Source organism: Ceratotherium simum, chromosome 25 (genome assembly GCF_057802395.1).
Source record: "Ceratotherium simum simum isolate JZ-2026a chromosome 25, ASM5780239v1, whole genome shotgun sequence".
Lineage (NCBI taxonomy): Eukaryota > Metazoa > Chordata > Mammalia > Perissodactyla > Rhinocerotidae > Ceratotherium > Ceratotherium simum.
In genome coordinates this window covers 18817988-18839489 of record NC_141924.1, presented here as the reverse complement: position 1 = coordinate 18839489, position 21502 = coordinate 18817988, and the positions used below count along the sequence as shown (strand labels likewise).

Genomic DNA, 21502 nt, shown 5'->3' with positions numbered 1-21502 from the left:
AGACTGCATCATGTTCACCACCCAAAGACTAATCACCATCTGTCATCGTACACATGTGCCCTAACGCCCCTTTCACCCTCTTCCCTCCCCCAGCCCCCTCTGGTAACCACCAATCTAATTTCTCTATCTATGTATTTGTTTGCTGTTGTAATGTTCCCCCTATCTTTCAATCTAGCCAAAGCCCGGCTGCTTTATTCTGCTGGGAATACATGAAGACAGCCATGCCAATAAATGCCATCAGGATAGAATGTGTTAATTATTTTTCCTGAATAACTTCAATAAGAAATGTACTGTTTTTTACTAACGGTTAATTGAATGAAAGTCAACAAGTACGCCTACTACGTGCCTGGCTCTGTGCTCAATGCTTTGATATACATTGTTTAATTTAATCTTTTTAACAGCCCAATTTTCCTGCTACTGCCATTTACAAAGAAACCAAAACTCAGGGAGATTAAGTGGCTTTCTAATGGTTATGCACTTCAGGAACGGCAAATTTCCTAGCTACTCATTTTATTCCTAATTTTTCTTAAAGACCAAGGGATTTGTGTCATCGAATTTTTGCCTTGGGGCTTTTGAGAGGTAAGGGACAATCACTTCTAAACACATGCCTACTCAGAGCAGAGGGCCTGACACACTCAGTAAATGCGATCTGTAATGACGATTCCTGTCTCAGGTGCACTCCAAGGAAGTCATCTAGAAACCTTGCTTTTGGGGAAATCACCAAGGACAGAAATCTCTGCAGGCCTACATGAAAGATGTGATTCCAAGGCATTATATTAAATATAAGCCACACAAATTTCTACTTTTAGTTGGATTTTTCCTTAATTTCTGAGTCCAATTACTCATCTTGGAAAAATTTTCAACCAAGTTTTCAGGTAGAGAAAACAACCTCAAAAGCTGCCCCCGAGCTAACTGCTTTCCCCCACGTAGGGGTCTCCATCAGAGGACCTCTGAACACTCCTTACAGTGCTCAGCTTCTGGGAGGCCATGAAACTACCTATAAAAGCACACTTCCAGGCTTCCATCCTTTGGGAATGATTCACTCCCCTCTAAAAGAATCATCCTGCCTCTGCCCATGAAAATATGGTTGTGAGTAAACATCTTAAACTGGAAATCTTGGTTCTGGGGTTTTGACAACTAACCACATTTCCTTAGCAAGTCTCTTCTAGTCAAGAAAACACACCACTTCAGTGGGTGCAGTCTACTGCTTCCCCCCGGGTTACTTATTCACTATTAATTAAGAAACATTCTTCTCCTCACCTCACACAAAAAAATTACTTTTGTTCCTCTCTAATTACATTTTCCATTCATTCTCCTCCTCTTCTGGAATGGATATCCATCCACTTTAACATACATTTTGAAAAGAGTCACAGAGCTGGGATAGAGAAAGCAGCTCAAAAAGAACTGGATGACTTGTTCTGTTATATCCCCAGCGCCTAGAGCAGCATCTACTAAACAGTAGGTGGTCAACAAATGCTGAATGAATAAAGACTTGTTGGACTGATTCGCTGAATGAACGAAGTGCAACCAGTACAATTTTATATGAATGTTTTTCATTTTATAAACTGAAGACGGCATCTACTTCACATCAGTGATTGAACGGTTAAATGGTATTTGCATATTCTTTGTGCTTATTCTTTATCATGGCTTTTTATTATAAGTATTGCAAACTCCTTGAAAGATGCAACAGTTTATACCTACCTAATTTTGCAGAGGGTTCTGCCCAGCACCAGTAGCGTCTAAGCGTTTATGTTTTTTACAATTAGCATTTTTGCACTTTTCCTATAACAATATCAGTTTTTCAAAATATTCCAAATGTATACAATACAGCTACAAGAGGAGATGCATGAAACCCGTTGGTGTAGGCTGAATCGTGCCCCACCCCAAAAAAGAAATGTCCACCTAGAACATGTGAGTATTTGGAAAAAAGGTCTTTGCAGATGTAATGAAAGATCTCAAAATGAGATCATCCTGGGTTATCCAGTTGGGCCCTAAATCCAATGACAAGTATCCTTATAAGAAGAGAAGATACAGACAAAAAAGGCAAAACACCGAGGTGGGATGGAGTGGTGGGAAGGGGCCAAAGTGAAGTCAGAGGCAGAGACTGGAGTGATGCAGCCACAAGCCAAGGAACACCTGGAGCCTCCAGAAGCCAGAGGAGGCAAGGAAGGATTCTCCCCTAGAGCCTTTGGAGGCAGCATGGCCCTGCCAACAACCTGATTTCACACTTTTGGCCTTCTGAACGGGGAGAGAATAAATTTCTATTGTTTTAAGCCACCTACTTGTAATTTATTACAGCAGCTCTGAGAAACTAAAACACACTCCTTATGAAACTGAATTCTTGGATCTTTCTTTTGGTCTATTGTTCATGTATATCAAAGCCTTTCCTCTCAAATTGGAAACAAAAATAACAGTATACAATCTCTCTTATGAAACGAACCTTGGAAGATCAACAAGTTGAGATACCTTCTCAGATATTTAAGTAAATATCTAAAAATGGAAAGTGGGCCAATACAAAGATGAAAGTTCAAAAAAGAATCAAATAAAATTTTGCCATGTTGCTCTCTTACCTCATCCACCACTTTGGAAAAATAGTGGAGTGTAGAAATTACTTCTTCATCGCCTTTGCCAAGAGCAAAATTCTAAGACCAAAGAATAACAGAGCTTGGTGTTAACTGAATGCTTAGGAATTCAGCACCAAAGCATCACCCCACAACACATTACCCTCCATGTCAACTTCCTCTCTTCTCCCAAAAGCACATCATGTCAGTGTCTAAACGCAGAAAAGTCCTGCCCCAGCGATACACTCAACTGCTCCTCTCCAACTCCTCCTTCATTGCTCATCATCCTTATGTCTGGACATAATGGTATCTTTGAGTTTATTTCCCAGAATTGTTAGTGTCGATCCACTTGTAGTCCCTCGGAGACTATGAACCCTTAAGGCTATTGATTACTTCTGTAGGCTAATTAGAATACATCATGAAGACTTTGGATAATCACCAGTTAGAATTTATCAGTGGAACGGAAAAGGCAAGACAAAAGAAAAAATGGAAATGGACTATGGAAAAAGAGAAAGACAGAAATGAAAGTCTCTCAAGATGCCTTGAAGAATTCCTCAAAAGAACTCCACTTAAGAGAGTCCCGAGCACAGCATCATATGCCACATAAATATCGAGTTACCTGTTTTTCATACGCCAGCAGTTGCTTAGAAAGCTGTTGAGTGGCCAGGCACATTTCATTCTGTAGGGAGAAGAGAAAAGCAAGTAAGATTTGTCCAATACATACAGTCACTGGAAAATGCCACCTCAGAGAATCCCATAAAAATACTATGTCTGTGTGTCTATAAAATAATAAAATATTTTTTTAAGAAATTATTTGGAAAACAAGACCAAAACAAATCAAAAGGTTAGAGCTTTTTTCTTTCCTCCCATCATTTACAAATTACTGCTCCTTCTGGTCATTCAGTTGGTAGTGAGCAATTATAATGTGACAAACATCCAACAAAGACGTAGTCCCTGTCCTCACAGGGTTTAATGGGGGAAGCAGACATCAAAAAATAGTTAGAACTGGGGTCGGCCCGGTGGCGCAAGCAGTTAGGTGTGTGTGCTCCGCTGTGATGGCCTGGGTTTCGCTGGTTCGGATCCCGGGCGCACACTGACGCACCGCTTGTCAAGCCATGCTGTGGCAGCGTCCCATATAAAGTGGAGCAAGATGGGCATGGATGTTAGCCCAGGGCCAGTCTTCCTCAGCAAGAAGAGGAGGATTGGCAGAAGTTAGCTCATGGCCGCTCTTCCTCAAAAAAAAAAAAAAAGTTAGAAGCATGATGAGAACTGCAAAGGAAATGCTGGACGTGTTAGGAGGCTCTGACAGGAGGACCCAGATGGTTTCTAACGAGGAGATGTTTAAGCAGACCGCTGAAGAAACACTACAGGTTAGCCACGGGGACGAGCTTTCCAAGAGGAACCAACGTGTGGAAAAAGCGCAGAGCCTGTGTGAAGAGCTGTAAAGGGTAGCGTAGCTGGGGCAAGGGGTGCAGAGTGTGAAGGTGAGACAAGGCTGGCAATGCAGGCAGAGCGAGGGCATGCAGGACTCTGTGGTCCAGACTTAGACTTTATTCTAAGAGCAACAGGAATTTAAGCAGCACTGTGACGTTATCAGATTCTACCAAACTCAGGGCTCTAGGTCAGTAACGATGGAGAGTAACATGGAAGCACAGCTGCAGCGCCCGGGGAGGCCCGTTTTGTGCTGATTTTCACTGGCCAACACTGCCCATTTTCCTTTTCTCTGATTTAATCCCTCTAATCTCTGGCTACACAGCCGTTTTCTACACTGTCCTCCCATCACTAACGCACTCAGCCTAGAAGACGTGTTTTACCTTTCTAAACCTCAGTTAAGGCTTCTCTTTAGGTTCAGCGGTATCCCTACGAGAGGGGCAGAGCGACGGGTCTGACCTGGAGCGGATGAGGGGAGGGCACTCACCTGCCTTGGCCTCTGCTTACTTTCTAATTCTCCTGGGTTTGCTGCTCCTTCAGGGGTAAGGCCCGAGCTCTGCAGGAGCTTGTTTTATGTTTCGTGGTCCTCCTATGCAAGACCCCTCAGAGCCTAATCCCACTTTTTTTGGCCCTCTTGGCAGACAACTAGCCAACCTGTTCCCTGACTTCCTTCATCTGCCCCAAGGAACAGACCTCAACAGACCCTGAAACGTGGCTCTTCCCTTTCTCCCCAGAATAAAGTCAAGCAAATATAATGGAAGTTCCTGGCTTTGGCATCCTACTGGGGTGCTACCCCTTTCAAAACTAACCGCAGCTGGCAGTCACGTCACCAAGAGGAAGGCAAGCAAGAAATCCACAAGCACTATGCCCTGCATTTAGATAGGGGCGTGCAACAGTTCCTAGCACATAGCAGGCTCTCGACAAATGTTTCATGGGTGAATGAATGAATAGGTTAGAAGATTCTTCTAACTTCCAAGTTTAAAACAATACCTGGAATCAGGGTGAGGGGAAAAATACTTCCTAACCCTATAAGGAAACGTCACAAATAGGGGACAATAAAACACAAAGATTGGAGAGGGATGAGCCAATCGGCCAGAAAACACCCTGTTGACCATTCACTGCTGTTTTGAAGATCAGAGGGCACGGGAACAATGGTCTTGGCCCACTCACTGGGCTGATACCCTGCTGTATCAGAAAACCTCTTGCTCCTCCTCTCTGAATTAGTAGCAGTGGACTTAAAATGGATTTGTTCAAGCTACCTTGGCATCTGCCTGGGGCAGAACCACGTGGACTATGATTTGCAGATGCACAGAATCATCATAACAATAGCAGCTAACATTTACAGAGCATTTAATTCATGCCAGATGCCACACTAAGTGCATTCCATTCATTACCTCATTTAATTCTGACAACCCTATAAGGGAAGTTCTAATTGTTAACTCAATTTTACAGATAAAGAAACTGAGGCACAGAGAGGTTAAGCTACTTGCCCAAGGTCACACAGCTAATTAGCAGCAGGGCTTGAATGTGAATCCAGGTCTATTCGATTCTAAAATGCAGACTCTTAACACTGCTCTCTAAGATCCTAAGTCCTGCTAAGAGTATGAGCTAAGACGGCCTGTGCTTTAGACTAGAGTTGACAAATTTTTCCTGTAAAGGGCCAGACAGTAATTATTTTTGGCTTGTTGTGGTCTCTGTCACAACTACTCAACTCTGCTGCTGTAGCACGAAAGCAGCCATAAACAATAAATAAATGATTGAGTGTGGCTTCATTCAATTAAACTTTATGCACAAAACTAAGAGACCAGCCCAAGGGCTGTAAATTGCTGATCCTGCTTAGAAAATAAAAGTCTCAAAAGGCCAGCTCTTCTGTCACACTTCCCTCAGAAGGCTCTCCACTAAGCTACAGTATTTCAGATGCAAGGTACATTCTCTACTCTTCTAAGTCATTTGTTTGTCTATTTTAGAGAAGTCTAAAACATTACTCCCCCGTATCTGTATACTTTAGACACTGGTCAACAGATACGATAACCACCTGCGCGCCTTCAAACAAGCAAGAACCACAGGCCACTTGAATTCTCTTCTTCTCTGGGGCTTACTGGCAAGTGCTCCCAATGTAATGGAAAAACCTGCCAGGGAGCTGCCAGGGTCAGACCGCACCCAGGCAAAAGGGGAGCACGTACGTGCCACTCACATGACTCCACCACAGCTCACGTGGAGCTGCTTCCCGAAACTACCGTGGACAGCTGGCCTCTGCCAGGCCTCTCCTGGAAATACCTTATGAAAATGTTGTGTATTTTCAGATGTGTATGATTTCAGGCTGCAAGATTACCAGTATGAGTGCACCGGGAACAAACCATATGGACAAAATGGCCTGTCACCTACCCTGAAAAGAAATGAACCTCTCCTGTACAGAGCACACTACGTGAAAAGTCTTTTGAACTACACCAACTTTAATCTCATACTTAATCTACTGTACACAAAGGTTTTATGAAATGCTTTACCAACATCAGCTAATTAATCCACACCCTGTGAGGTAAGCCCGCACAATTATCTCTGCAACAAGACTTACAAAACTGGAGGTTGGGTGAAGAGTAAATATTAGTAATAATAATAATAAAGATAGCTGCTAACATTTATTGTCTTTTCTAGGCACTTGATATATTTTAGTTAACTCTAATATTTGCTGAAGGTTATTACAAAGGTATTTTGTGTTGAGCATAAGAATGTTCTTCCTCCAACATGTAAACTTTTGAAAGCTTAGTTTAGAATTAGTGGAAACTGTTCCTTTGGTAACCAACATATTTTTTAAGGTGTAAAGCCAGCTAATAAAATACCTTAATTTGAAAATAAAAACAAAAACATTAAGCGTGTGTTTATCTATTATCACATTTCATCCTTATAATGCACCTATGAGGTAGGTACTATTATTATCCTCATTTTACAAATGAGGAGACGAAGGTTCAGAAAAGATCATAACTTTCTAAAATCACACAGCTAGTACCTGGCAAGGCAAAGACTCAACTCAGATCTGCCAGACTCGAAACCTAAGGCCCAAGTTCTTAACACTGTGCTATTTGGATACAAAGTCCAAAACTGTCTCTAGTTAGTACTCAGTGGGCAGGCCTCGTAGGGCCCGCAGATAGGAACATAAATCCCATACTTTTCTAGCCATAGTCCAGCAGAAGAGGTGGCCTAAAATTCAGATTCTAAATGGAGTTCTGTGAGTAAGATTTCTTTCATGCTCTGGAACAGCTCTCTGGCTACTATCTGTGCTACCTGATGCCTCATAAGAATCCTTAAAAAAGATAACCTGACAAAAGGTTTACTGACAGCATCTCCTATGTTAAACAGAACCTCCCAGGGCTGTCGCCAAAACCCGAAAGGAAACCGAGCTTTTGGCTAAGGAATGTTTATCTTATGGTGGCACAGAGCACTTACTAACTGCAACTGTCACCTGAAACCATCCAAAGGCCTCTGCGGGCGGCACCAACCATGGTGAACAGGCATGGAGAGGCTGGGAGCAGGGGCAGAGGAAATCTGCTAGAGTCCAAGTCACAATGTCGGCATTTGGTTAGATCTACACCAAGGATGTGGTCAGAAATGTTGCCTAAAGCCAAGTAGGTGAAAGGCTCATTCACCACAGCGCTTACCACAAAGCTGGGGTCACAGGTCGCACTGGCTGTGGAGCCCTTGAGGTGGGGGCACGTAGGGAGTAGTGAGGAGTGCAGGAGGAACGGAGGGTAGAAAGCTGTGTTTGGGGCAGACCATAAGGGGAAGCCTGCTGAGGACTCTGACATTATTCTGGACGCAATGGGGAAGCCCTGAGGAACTTGGGCAGGAGAAAGATAAGATCAGACACGAGCAGCAGAAAAATCATGAGTGGCTGTCGTGGAAGGGAAATACCAAAGGGAGAGAATGGCAGGAAGGTCAGGAGACCATTTGAAGAAGTCAAGTGAGAGATAGAGAAGGGTCTGAGCCTGAACCAGAAAGTGGAGAAGGTGGCAGAGATCTGCGAGGTATTCCTGAGGCAAAACCACCAGCATGTAGTGAGTGAGGGAGGAGGAGGAGCAAAGAAAACTGGGCTCCAGCCTGGATGACTGGACAGATGATAGTGCCTTAGCTAAGGAACTGAGGAGGGGATAGAGATTGGGCAATGACAATAAAGTGTACAGCTGGGATGTGCTGACGTTTAGGTGGAGAGGTCCCGAATTCAGGCCTTCATTTAACACCTATGTATCAAACATTCAGGGGGGCTAGGCATGGTGCTGGGCACTGGAGATAAAAAGAATCTGCTCTTGGAGCTCACAGTTCACAGAGGGACAAGGAACCCCAATCACTACACCTTAAGTGCTCTGACCACACGTACAGGGCATCTGGGCACAGGGGTGAAGGGCACCTTCGCCAGGAAGGGAGAGAGGGAAGAAAGGAAAGGTGTCAGAGACTCCTTCTCAGACTTGAGTCAGTCTTAAAAGCCAGGAAGGGCATTTGGCAGGGCAAGGGGTTGATGGGGTTTCCTGGCAGCAGAACAGCATAGCAGTCTTCAGATGTGTAGAGGGCCAGGCACATTCTGGAAAAGGCAAAAACGAGCTTAGAGAAACAGGCTGATACTCAGCTCACGAAAAGCTTTGTGTGCCTTGCTGAGGAGTTTAACCTCTGCCTTGTGGTTACAAGGAGCCACAAAGCGTCTGAAGTCAGGGAGGGAAGGGAGGTGTGGATGTGATTAAGTTAGCTACAGGGTGGAGGAAGGACTGAAAGGGGGAGACACCTCCCTGCAGACAGGAAGACTGATGAGGAGAGTATGCAATAGCCCAGGAAAGAGCTGAGAACTCACTCTCCACAGTGACAATAGGCCAAAGCCGTTTGGAATAAAGACCTAAAGACAAGGACTAGAATAGATTCTGAAACGGGCCAGGCTTCACTGTGATCTTGCTTACGAAACCAATAGAGACTAACAGGAGAAAGATTCCAGTGGAATTTTGGAGAACACCAAGACTTAAGGGGCAGGCAGCAAAAGGGTGCCAGCAAAGGAGAACAACCAAGAACAATGGGCAGAGACTAGGAGGAGACCCGGAAGAGACCTTGTCACAGAACCGAAGGAAGATAGTCAAGGGGGCATTGTTAAAGGCGTCAAGTGCTGTCCAGGGGCTGAGGGGGGAGAGGTTGTGAACCAGGCATTAAGCAGCCCCTGCTGCATGGTGGGGATGCAGCCTAGACTGGGGTGGCTTGAGGAGTGGGTATCAAATATCCAGCAAGGAAGTGAAGAAACCAAGTATAGACTGCTCCTTCAAGAAAGTCAGGATCAGAGAACAGAGCTTCTATTTAACCCAAATAACAGTCCCAGTGTACTGCACCGTCATAACTATTATTATCATAAGACTCAGAAGATGGTTACGGTAACACCAAGAGCTCTTCGTGCCAGGGACTGATTTTAACACTTTATAGGTATTTAACCCTCACAACAACCTATGAGATGGTTATTATTATGGTCTCTGTTTAACTGATAAGGAAACTCAGGCAATCAAGCGACTTGCCCAAGGTCACACAGCAAGTGGCCAAGACGGGAACTCAGATCTGATAAGTCCAAGGTCACTCACTTAACTCCTAGACCTAAGTGAATGAGCCTAGCCCGGAAGAACCTTTCATACCAATTTGAAAGCCTTCAATGCTGGCAGGAGGAAAAACTGTAGATCCCACATACAAACCAAGTACAGGAACTCAGGTCTCTGAAGCTCTTTCCAGAAACCATTCAGGCTCTCTGTTTCCTCACACCTGAGATTACACGCATATTTCTTCTCAGTCCCTGTCATATAAATCTCAATTTTAGGTTTTCAGGGCTGTTAAATGTACTGATTAAAACAATTATGGATAAACACTAATTAAACTGGGAAGTTACTCTGGGATACAAAAAGAAATTGGCTCCTATGTCTAACATACTACACAATGCTGTTGGGCTGATAAATGAGGGTTGTTCTACAGTGACAAGAAGAACCTTTGAAAGCTCCTACTTCCTTAGCCTCTGCTGCCATTTCTGGAGACCAGTATGTCAAAAGAGTACAGCACAGTGGTTCAGAGTGAGAGTGAAGGTTTTGGAGTCAAAGATCTGAGTCCAAATTCTGGTTCTGTCACTCATGAGCTGTGTGACCACGGGAAAGCTACGTCACCTCTCTGAGTCTTAGTTTCCCCATCTGTAAATACATACTATAATAACCCCTCTCCTTTGTTGTGAAGGCTAAATGAGATTACACATGGGAGATGCCTAGCCTACTATGTGGTACATTTATGTGCCTAATAAATGGAGGCTACTATTTTTATCATTAAAATATACAGTTCTGACCCCGTCTGCCTCCCATATCCTTCTCCCTCCCCCCATCACAAGCTCACATTCCTGGATGCTCACTAGTCTCATTTTGTTTCCCAATTGGTACATTAACTTGTTTGGTTTGATACCTATATATGTATCATCATCTCTAAAGAAAAATATTTTCTTCTTTATAACACCAAATTTATGCATATCTTCCCTCCAAAGTATTTTACTCCTAACCTCTCTGTCTTACCCCAATTTGAAAAGATACTATTCCCAGCTCCAATGTGGCTTTCCATTTTTAGGAGCAGTAGTTCTGTACTCCAGAAGGTTTGGTGGACAACAGCTGCAGGGATGGGGCTATGTTTGAGTAAGCCTGCTTTGCTGAAGGAAACTGAAAGAGCCTTAGCCATGGTTCTCACTCCAAAAATTCCACCCAAAATTTACTTAAAAAAAAGGAATAAACAAAACAAACAAAAAATTCCATCTAGACTGAAGGCACCAACTACAGAGGCTTGTCATCTGTTGGGGGAGAAAGACAGTTTCCAAGAGAGGCCAGGTTTCATTAACACTGCTGGGAACATCATTTGACCTGCCCCTGTTTTCTCAGTACAATACCTGAGAGGATAACTAAGATCACCTAAGTAAATTTCACTGTAAGACACTAATAAATCCATTTCTAAAAGATTTAAAAAATTTTAACCTCTCTAGGAAAGAAACAAAATTATGGTAGATATACAGAATCAAAAGAAGTATATCAAATGTAAAATTTGTGCAGCTTTAACTGAGTAGGTATACATATGCATCTATTCAGACACTGGGAGTCTTTAACTTTAGTCCATAGTTTGAAAGATAGCAGATCTTTCTAAGTAACCCATCTCTGCTTTGTTAATGCATGAGAAATGTGCACAGCTTCCCTCATTCAAATGACCCACAAAGGAGCACTCGGTTCCCACCACGTGCGAAGGCACACCTAACGGTTAAGAGCCCAGATGTGACTCCAGGACTGCTGTAAAATGCTGCCAACAGCTTATAGCCTATAGCTTCATTCTAGCACTTAAGCCAAATAAAATGTAAAATTTCCTCAAAACCAGCCACAATCAGCAAAACTGCTCAATGAGCTTTCCTCTAGTTTTTCTCGCTCTTCCTCTTTCTAAAACTAAGGTCCAAAGGGCACTCACTATACCAGAATCCAGAAATTTACCACATGGCCTGATTTAAAATATCTTTTATGAATATTTACCATTTATCAGAAGCATAAACCTGGTTTTTAAAATATAATAATGAAAACAACATCTTGCTAAGTGACTCTGTTTTTAAAAATGAAATTATAAAATTCTATTAATCTAATTCAACATGTCTAGGTATAAAATATTTAAGAAACCACATTAAATAAAACCAAAAAAACATAACTTGGGGAAAAAAGTTGAATAAAAACATTGAGAAGTATTACTATATATGCATATGTGTGCGTATATATATACACACATACATAAATACGTGTATCTGTGTGTATACATATACACACACATAAATATATATATATAAACAAACTGACACAAGAGGAGTCAGAAAAGTTTTCTTTTTTAATTAAAAAGAAACAAAACACCTAAGCCTTCAAACAAACCTGAAAAACCAACTGACCCTGACCCAGCTGATCTGAATGCCACTGACCACTGCTTGAATGTGTCGCTCGCTGAGTTTGGCAGCACTAACCAGACATTCTCGCTGGCCTCTGCTGCAGGAAACCCCAATGCAGGAGGAAGGCATTCTGGACAGTAGGAGAACCCATGTGATGATCATGTGGTGTGAATTAAAAGCCGTTACAGCCTCTCGGAATGCAAGACCCACTTAATTTTGGCAACACGTAGCTTTCTGGCTCAAAAGAAAAAATGCATGAGAGAGTGTTTGGACATCTCCAAGTAAATGATTCTGACAGACATGGAAAGGCAGAACAGAGACTCTCGGGAGTGGCAGAGACACAGTCCCTTAAATCTTGGGGCTCTTAAACCTTAAACAGGAGACAGATCATTTAATGACAATATTCAAATTACTGAATAGCAAGCAACTTCAGCTATAAGCCCAGTAAAAAAAACCTCTACTTTCTTAAATTTTGAATGGTGAAAAATACAAAAACATTCAATATAAATTAATAGGGCTTAAAAGAAATTGACAAAGCATGTCCCCTTTTCTGAATGTCTTAGCAAAACAAACAAGCAAAATCACAAATGAGCACATGACTCTTCTGGTGGTTAAAATTAGTTCCAATTAAGAAGGTACACTTGTGGGCCGTCCCCGTGGCTTAGCAGTTGGGTGCACGCACTCCGCTGCTGGCGGCCCGGGTTCGGATCCCGGGCACGCACCGACGCACTGCTTGTCCAGCCATGCTGAGGCCGCGTCCCACATACAGCAACTAGAAGGATGTGTAGCTATGACATACAACTATCTACTGGGGCTTTGGGGGAAAAATAAATAAATAAATAAAATTTAAGAAAGTACACTTGTTTGCAAATCTCTATCTCCAGCCTGAACTCTGGAATGTGAACTTTCAACAAGATCTCTTTCCCCCACTTCGATGTCCCATGGACACCATAAATCAGCCTTTCAAGAGGGAATGATGTGTGCACGCTCACACACACACACACCCCCTGCTCCTCTTCCTGTGTTCACCCAGCTGTCCACTTTGATGTTCCAGTTACAGACCTTGATCACCCATCACCTACTCGACCCCTTTACATTCAATCAATCACCAATCCACCTCCTCAGTACCTCTGAAATTCCTCCGTTTTCCCATTTGCACTGCACGTCTCTACTTCAGGCCACCATCCCCTGCTTAGTAGTTACAGAGTTTAGGCTTTGGCTTCAGGCTGACTTGCTCTGCCATGTATTAATGGGGTAGACTTGTACAAGTTACTCATTATCAGAATCCTTAAGTCTCCTGACCTACAAAATGAGGATAATAATAACAACACCCACCTCACAGAGTTGTTGGAGAATTTAAATGAAGTGAGCCATGTAAAAGTCCCTGAAACTGTGCCTAGAAGCTATTACATATTCAATAAATCTCAACGATCACAATCATCCTCCTTTTGGGTGCCCAGCACAATTCCTCTGGATTAGGTGACCCTCCTCTCCTAGCACATCCAACTCTCTTTGATAATTGTTTTGTCTGTTTCCCAACCTAATGGCAAGGACTCTTTTCCCATATATGGTATGAATGAATGACTAATAAAACAATGATGATAATAAGTGATTACATATGAATATTAAGAGCTCTATAATAAATGAACTACACATGATTACTAATATATTATTATATACAAATGAGGTATTTCTTTAGAGATCATCAATGAAAAAAATAAATACACTAACACGTACAGATTTAAGTCAGCAAGGAATCAATAATGAAAAGTATCAGTTGCCATAATATTCTGATATGTAACAATGAATTTTATTTTTAAGTAACTCATGTCTTCTCTTAGAAAGTATAACATATATGGGCACTTCTTGATCTTAAAAAGATTCACTTTTGCTACTCAGCAACTTATTTTCCATGGTTTTACAAGCCAGAGATATTTGTTCCTCAAAACAAAGAAGCCACCCCATAGTTTCAGAACTGTGACTCAAGTTTTTTCAGAGGAAGCACTTGAAAAAACATCTCTACTCGCCTGCACTGACATCTAGGACTGCCCATTTATGAGAAAGACAAAGAGCATGCCACAGAATACTGAACCCACTCATTCACAAGTAGGAAGGGGAGACTCAAATGTTTCCCTTTGGCGTTGAATTTTTAAAAAAAATTAAAAGCAGTTATATGGTCCCTCTCTACTAGTTACAGGAAAATTACCCTCTTTCTTAAGCAATGAAAACAAACTGTCCTCAGTTGTTTGAGGTGAATAGAAGTGAGAAAAACAACTGTGATTTTATTTCAAAATTTTAAATGGTGTTGTTCTGAGTCAAATCTCTTAACCTCCTGAGAGAAGTTTAAGACGAGGGCAGAGAGCCCCCTCTCTGCTCCTCTCCAGGTGAGGGGCCAGCGGGATACCTGGGCTCCATAGACACGCTGCATGGCCTGGAGCAGCTGGTTGGTATAATCTGTGAGGGTGCCAGCATCTTCTTCAAATACACTCAGTAAAGAGCGAGTCTGCAAAAACAGAAGAAAAGAGGTCAATTTTATTTCTAAGTGTAAAAGTTAAAAAGGAGGTAGAAAACACACACACACACGCACAGAAACGGGGAGGGAAACTGCCGCTTCTCTGGCTTTATTCTTTTATTGATAATACTAGTACAAGTTGATTCCCGGAGCTTTAATTTAGAACTCTTTTTCTAAACCTTTAGACTACCGTGTGAGGGCAAACTGAATACAATTTTAGTATTAGGGCTGAAGAAGGAAAGCCAATTTTTAAAAGCTTAAGACTTAAGGGCTATTACCTGTCTCAACCTGAGCCTCTCCCCTAGCACTAGTAAAGTCCATCCAATAGAAAAAACGTTAAAAGGGCAGCCTCTCCCTTTAAGCCCATAAACTGATCTCAACGTCAGGCCTGTATGTGTACCTGGGGTGTGGGCACCCAGCACGGCATCATCTCAGCAGTTAACCATCTGTCTGGTTTTCTGCAATCTTGGACGTCTTGTAAGAGTGTATCATTCCTTCCTCTTAAGATACTACAGTCAATTTCCATGTCTTTTGTCATATTTTATTCAACCAATTTTCAAACTCATGGGTAGGAAATTTCATGTACCCTGGGTCCACTGCCGGTAGTTCTGGGCACAAAACTCAAAAAGCAACTTAACAAGAATGCTAGCTTAGTTCCTTCAGAAAGACTAACTACTCACTGCTCCAAGAGCAGCTGAGCCATGTCATTAGATGAAAGATATTTCCTATCATTTTCGTGCGTAGTGCCTGACAAGCTGAGCACTAAACAAATATTTATATATTGGATGGTGTCTGAAGAAGTATCAAGGCATCACGTAAGAGACCAAATCTACTCAAGGGACTTTCGTTAATGTGTTCAGCACAGTGGGAATTTAAAACACTATATTAATGATAATGGGATGTCTATTTCAGAAAATAAACCATTAGGCATAGAATGAAGAGTAAGCTACAGAAATGGCTTTAATGAGGTAACACCAAAGCACTTTACAAAGAACAATCAATTAAGGCTCATTATTTCCCTGGAAATAAATTTCAATTCCCTCTTTCTTGTTCTAACCTACCTCAGGTAAGAGAGCAATAACTGCCCCCAAAACACCCCCAACAAACTGGAAGAGGAACTGTGGCATCTGGATCATTCTACTCCTGGTTTTGTTTTGCAAACTCTGGTGCACTTCATAGCAATATATGTTTATCCTGGCTTTGCCTGAGGTCGTTAAGGCTAAAAATACCTGCTCTGAGACTAATGTACTCTCTCCAGTACCACTCCTTATCAACAGAAGGACAAGAATGCAAACAAAACAAAAATCATGGCTGCGACTCATAACCCATTAATGGATTAATGGATGTCAACCAGTAGGTGAAAAACATTGGTTTAGAATTCCTCATTACATCTCTTTAAAATATGCTATTTCTTTGAAGAAAAAAAAAAGATTGTTAAAAGAGATTCTCAGAACCTACACTGGGTGGTCTATCAGTCTATACTCATTCATTCATGTATGCATCTCTGCCTTCATCCAATATTTGATGAAACATTGTGCTGGGAACTGAGATTCAAAGGTGATGAGAACTGACTCTCTGTTCTCCAGGAGCTTATAGTCTACTGGGCCTCTCAAAGGATCTGGGATCATCTTGGGACCACGCCAGTCCAGGGTCCAAATTCAGGCTCTAACACTAACTTGCAGAAAACAATGGAGATAAGGAATGTACATAAAGTGCCTACGAGTGCCTGACATATACTGATAGCAGATGATATTGATAATGAAGAAGATAATGAACTTTGACTGCTTATTATATACTGGCACTAAGGGCTTTACATGTATGATTTCATTTCAACACCACAGCAATACTGTTATCTATACAGTTATTTATAAATATCATCTAATACTAGAGGACCTTTTTGTATTCACGGTGCCAAGGTTGTAGGAGCCCACCAATGTTTATTACGATTCTGGTAGCTTTCTTTGCTGTAACTAATATGTCTAGGAGAATGGGCAGGAAAGAGTGATACAACTGGATTGAGGATATTTAATTTTTAGGTGCTACTGATGTCCATTTAGCCAAGTCCTATTTATTGTTTTTAATAATCCTAGGAATAAAATGGAATAGCAAATGAGAAGATGAAGAGAGGGCTCATGTAAATGTCCTCCACAAAGAGAACAGAAAGTAAACTAAAACTACCATTTACTCTGTACCTCCTATGTGTCAGACACTATGATGAGCACTAAATACTTGTTATTTCATTTAATTCTTCCAACAACTTTATGAGGTAGATACCATGGCTACATTAACCCCATTTTACAAATGATGAAACTGAGGCTCATTAAGTTTATGAAACTTGCTCAATCTCCCACAGCTGGGAAGCAGCAGGGCTGGGATGTAAATCCAGGTCTGGCTGGCACCAATGGCCATGCTTCCTCCACTGCATCCATCACCCGGCGGGGTGAATTTTATCAGCGGGCACACTCTTTGGTCCACAGCCCACAGTCCTGGAGCTGGCTTCTCTTTGGTCATCCTACTGTCATGCTCTCATCTATGATAACTGTCAAAGCACTACATCGCAAGTGTTGGTTTGTTTTTTTTCTTTATGCTCTCGCCATGTTTACCATGACACTCATTAGAACTGACAAGAAAACTCCCGTCTTCCCCTTCTAATTTAACTAGGCCATGATCACCCCTCAAAAATTATTCCCAGCTATCTCATACACTGTTTTGATATCCACATTTATCACCTCCACATCTGCTTAACTCTATATTTGGAACAAGAGGAATGTTCTGAGATACAAAGAAGGAATGCAACCAAGGACCAGGCAAAGGTACACCAGCTGCTCAAAAATTCAACAAAAAAGTCAGAAAGACATTGGTGCACATTACTTATAAAGACAATAAAAGCAATCATTTATAGAGCTACTATGACATACAGGCATGAAGACACCTTACATATGTTATTTACTCTTCATAAAAATTCCATTAAGTAACTATTTCTATTCTAATTTTACACATGTCAAAACACAAGCTCAGAGAGATTGAGTAACTCGCCCACGGTAACAGTGGCAGAATCACTGGAATCTGAATTCCATTCTTTTTCTATTACCCTACACTCTCAAGAGTATACCTGGCCAGAAAAACAAAACCAAACACCCTATGGGTACAGCCTCAGCTCCACATCATCCCTCTATCTTAGAGTAAAGGAACTGGGTGTTACCTAATAAAATAGTCCTAGACATTTTTTACTCTCAAGAACAGCATCTAATTGTATAATGGTACAATTTTAATAGCTCTGATTGTAAAAATACATACATAAATTATATATTTATCACATATAAGTATATATATTATATATCTCATATGCATATTTTTTTAAGGTAAAAACAAAGTTCTTATACTCATAGTTTGGCGCAGGGAGAACCAAGCCTACTGAATGGAAAAATGTGTTATAAAGAAAGAGAACAGCAGGACAAAACCCCTTTGCAATGAAGACATAACCACTAGGTTAGGTTTTGAGGCATCTTGCTTGAGTAAGACAGGTCTGGTTTGGTCGGAAAGGGCTGTTCCCAGCTGGACCACTCGTTGCATAATCTCAGAACTAAGTCTAATTTTTCTATGCTTCAGTTATGCCAACTGCAAAGGAAACAAACAAACAAAAAACAAAAATCAAAACAAAACAGCAAGCAAAGTGCTTTTGTCTTCACCTTCTCTGAAAAGCACACTACTTACACACAAGAGAACAAGCCCCTGAAGTATGAGCGGCAGCAGCTCGAAGCTGCACCTGTGCTCCTATCACAGCAGTATTCCCACAGTACTGGAACTGCTGCTTTCCTTATCTGTCTTCCGGAACAGACTGTGAACCAGTGGAGGGCAGGCATTCTTATCTTGTGTGTCACTACCTTCCCAGCACCTAGCAGCACCTGGACAGGAGCAGAGGCTCGCAAACAGCCATGGAGACGAGCATCTCAATCCCTAAAACATTCTGCCTCTCATGTACCAGAGGCAACCAGAAATGACACGTGTATGCACGCAGACTAGTCTTAAACGTCGCCCAGTAATAAAAAGAGGGAAGTGAACAGATGTGTCTAAGGTCAGTCAACTGCTAGTCAGCTCTTCTTGGGTCACTGAGTTCAAACACAAAAGCTCTTGTGTTCATTTAACGAACCCTGCGCAACCAGGTTACTGGAGCAACCCTCATAACTACTCTACGTAAAACTAGAAGAAACAAAGAGTAGACAGTTTCTTAGGATCTTTTCCTTCTCGTGATACAACACTTTAGGTCACCAAGGACACAAAAGCCAAGTGCTAGGTAGCTGGGCTATAGGCAGACTGCCTTGGTTCCAGTGTATAACGTGGGCCAAGTTACTTAACTTCTGTGCTCCTTGGTAATTTTAATAGAGAACCTACTTCATAAGATTGTTGGGAGGATTAAGTGAGTTAATACAGGTAAAACATTTAGAACAGTGCCTGGCACATAAAATGCAGGCGTGATACAGGGGTTTGCTATTGTTTTCATTCTTTACACATAAAACTAAGGAACTGGATTAGATTCCTTCCAGTTCCACGTCTGAGTCTACTTGGGAGTAAAGCCAAGTTAGGCACATGCCCCACACAAGAATGCTAAATAAATATGCTCTGATGATTATCAAAGACCTTCTTGCAAGTTAGCTTCCATTCAACAACCTCACCAAGAACCCTCGTAGGGTGACATCCAAGTCTCAAAAGCAATGACAAATTCCCTACATTAAGAACATTAAATAGGAATGACAATGCTTCTAACTCTCCTCTTCCACACACAAGCTCAAAATCATAAACCATGCAGATATGATAGAATTTTAAGTTTGTAAAGACCCTTAAAGATAATCTGCTCCATGTCCTTCATTCTGCAGATGAGAAAACTGTCACAAGGTGGGGATAAGCGACTTGCCCAAATCACATGGTAAGTCAGTGTTACGGCCAGAATTAGGACACAGGTCTCCTGACTTGTTTGCCAGTCCTCTTCCTGCTTCCTCACAGCTGAGCAAATACAGTAAACCACTCAGAAATAGTCCATATTCATTTATGGGAGAGCCAAAAATTCAGACTGGGACTCATTGGTGAGGGCAACATGCAGAATCAGTGCAACCTCTCTAACCTGGCTCAGCCATCACCATGTTGTTAGGAAAGCAATATATCTTTGCGCCTCAGTTTCTCCAACTACAATGCAAACGCAAATCCTTGTTCAAAATGATATCATTAGAAATTCTAATTATCTTCAGATCCCAGACAATATATGTGAGGATGGATGAAATGACTTCTACCAAGGGCTTTGGTCCCACTAAAATGCCAGTAGTCTAGAGACTTCAAAGAGGCCTTTGAAAAGTTGATCAGACCAGTGGACACCAATTAAAAAAAAATCACAGCTTGCTTACTTTTTCTTACTTGCCTACGTGTAAGGAAGAACACAAAGAAACGGGCTCAAGGCTACTAAGCACACAGCCCTTCTGACTACTTATTCTGAACTGGAAAGACACAGAGTGGGTGTAGGATCATCCTGGGAGGACAATCACTAAGAAAAAGGGAAGGAACCAAAGAGAGAAATGAAACTGTGCAAGGAAACAGGTTAATCTCATTCTAATTGTTTAAGAGTCAAGACAGTAGGGAATCAAGAGATTTATTGAAATAACCCAGGGATGCAGAACCACGAGAGCAGATATGAAGCTGGGGAAAGGTTAATGACGGAGAACAAAGGTTCCCTGGGGAAAGGTGCACTGAATTATGAACTAAGGCCACTCTGCACTCATTTGCTCTATTTACACATCAGCTTTCATCCGCAGAGCTCAAAGGACTTGCCTCTCATCAGTGTGCTAATGAAGTTCTCCTGTGCGACAAATGGGCCAGGTATTGTAATCTTCTCTTCACAAATGGGAAAAGAGGGCCAAAGGGAGGCCTGGTACCGCTGGGAAAGAGATCCAGGCCCTGCCTCCCATTATGGCCTTAAATCCACCAGGTCCCATCACATCAGGAGTAGCAGTAATAATAATAAATAAGATTAACCCCTTACTCTGTTATCAGACACTGTCCGCTAACAACTTTACTGGCATTTCCTTATTTAATTCTAACGACTCGAAGAGGCAGGTACAATTATTATCCCTATTTTACAGATTACAAAACTGAGGCACGAAAAGATGAAACTATCTGCCCGAGGCACTCAGCTGCTCAGTGGTGGAGCCCGAGGTGAGGCCGGGCAGCCCCAGTTTCAGCTGCCGGGAAAGAGGTCAGGACGCAAAGGCTCCGGCCGCGGGGGTGTCCCAGAGCTCTCCGGCTCTGCCTGAGGGATGTCCCCTCCTGAGTGTCCCGGGCTCAGGCCAGGGCCGGGCGCACTCCCTCCTCGCCCCCGCCGGGGCCCTGCTACTCCCTGCCTCCCCGCGGGGCTGGAGGGGCCTCCTCGGCCGCGAGGGAGACCGGAGAGGCGGGAGGTACCTGGGGGCTGTCCTGCAACGCCTCCTCTAGCAGGAGCTTGTCCACGGCGGGCATGGTGCCGCACGGCGGGACCGAGGGCCGGTGGAAGGATGGAGGGTGGGAGGCGCGGCCGCCGAGGCTGCTCCGGGCTCAGGCGACGAGGCGGACGCTCCGTGCCCGCGGCCGCCCCACGCACGCTCACGCCTGGCCAGTGGCCGCCGCCGCCCTCCCGCCGGCCCTCCTCTCCGCCCAGCCCTTGGCGGGGGCCGCATCAACAGGAAGTGTGGCGAGCGCCCGGCCGACCACCGGAAGTGTGGCGGCCCCACTTCCGGCGCGCCCGCGCCTGCGGGCGCCGCAGACCCTCCGGGCCAGCGCGTGGGGTGTTCACCTCCGCGGTTCCGGAGCCGGGGTGCTTATACCGGTCAATGCAAATACAGCCCAAGAAGGGGAACTCTAGGGCGGACTGATAAGGTTTTATCTATTTGTGGCTCCCCAGACCCAGAAAACTTTTGAATCGAAGGAGATAGGAGCGAACAGATTTGGCTGCTGTGACTCTCGCCACTTTTTTAACGGAAGGAAAACTACTTCCCACACCACTCTTTCTAGATAAATCTCAGCGCCCCTGGA

General features: G+C 43.0%; 1 protein-coding gene across 2 annotated transcripts in view; it reads right to left on the bottom strand.

The window, feature by feature from the left end:
* Window positions 1-21103, bottom strand: part of APPL2 (adaptor protein, phosphotyrosine interacting with PH domain and leucine zipper 2) — a 51854-nt gene extending 30751 nt beyond the window's left edge. The window contains exons 1-4 of one of the 2 annotated variants that reach the window (XM_087449007.1): window positions 20897-21103; window positions 14342-14440; window positions 3181-3240; window positions 2571-2642 (exon numbers count right to left, since the gene is read on the bottom strand). In XM_087449007.1, the coding sequence (XP_087305133.1) occupies window positions 2571-2642; window positions 3181-3240; window positions 14342-14440; window positions 20897-20950 (285 nt within the window). In that variant the 5' untranslated portion in view covers window positions 20951-21103. The remainder of the gene's footprint in view (window positions 1-2570; window positions 2643-3180; window positions 3241-14341; window positions 14441-20896) is intronic. The other variant, XM_004418055.3, reaches the window with a different exon arrangement.
* Between the last annotated feature and the right edge of the window lie 399 nt (window positions 21104-21502).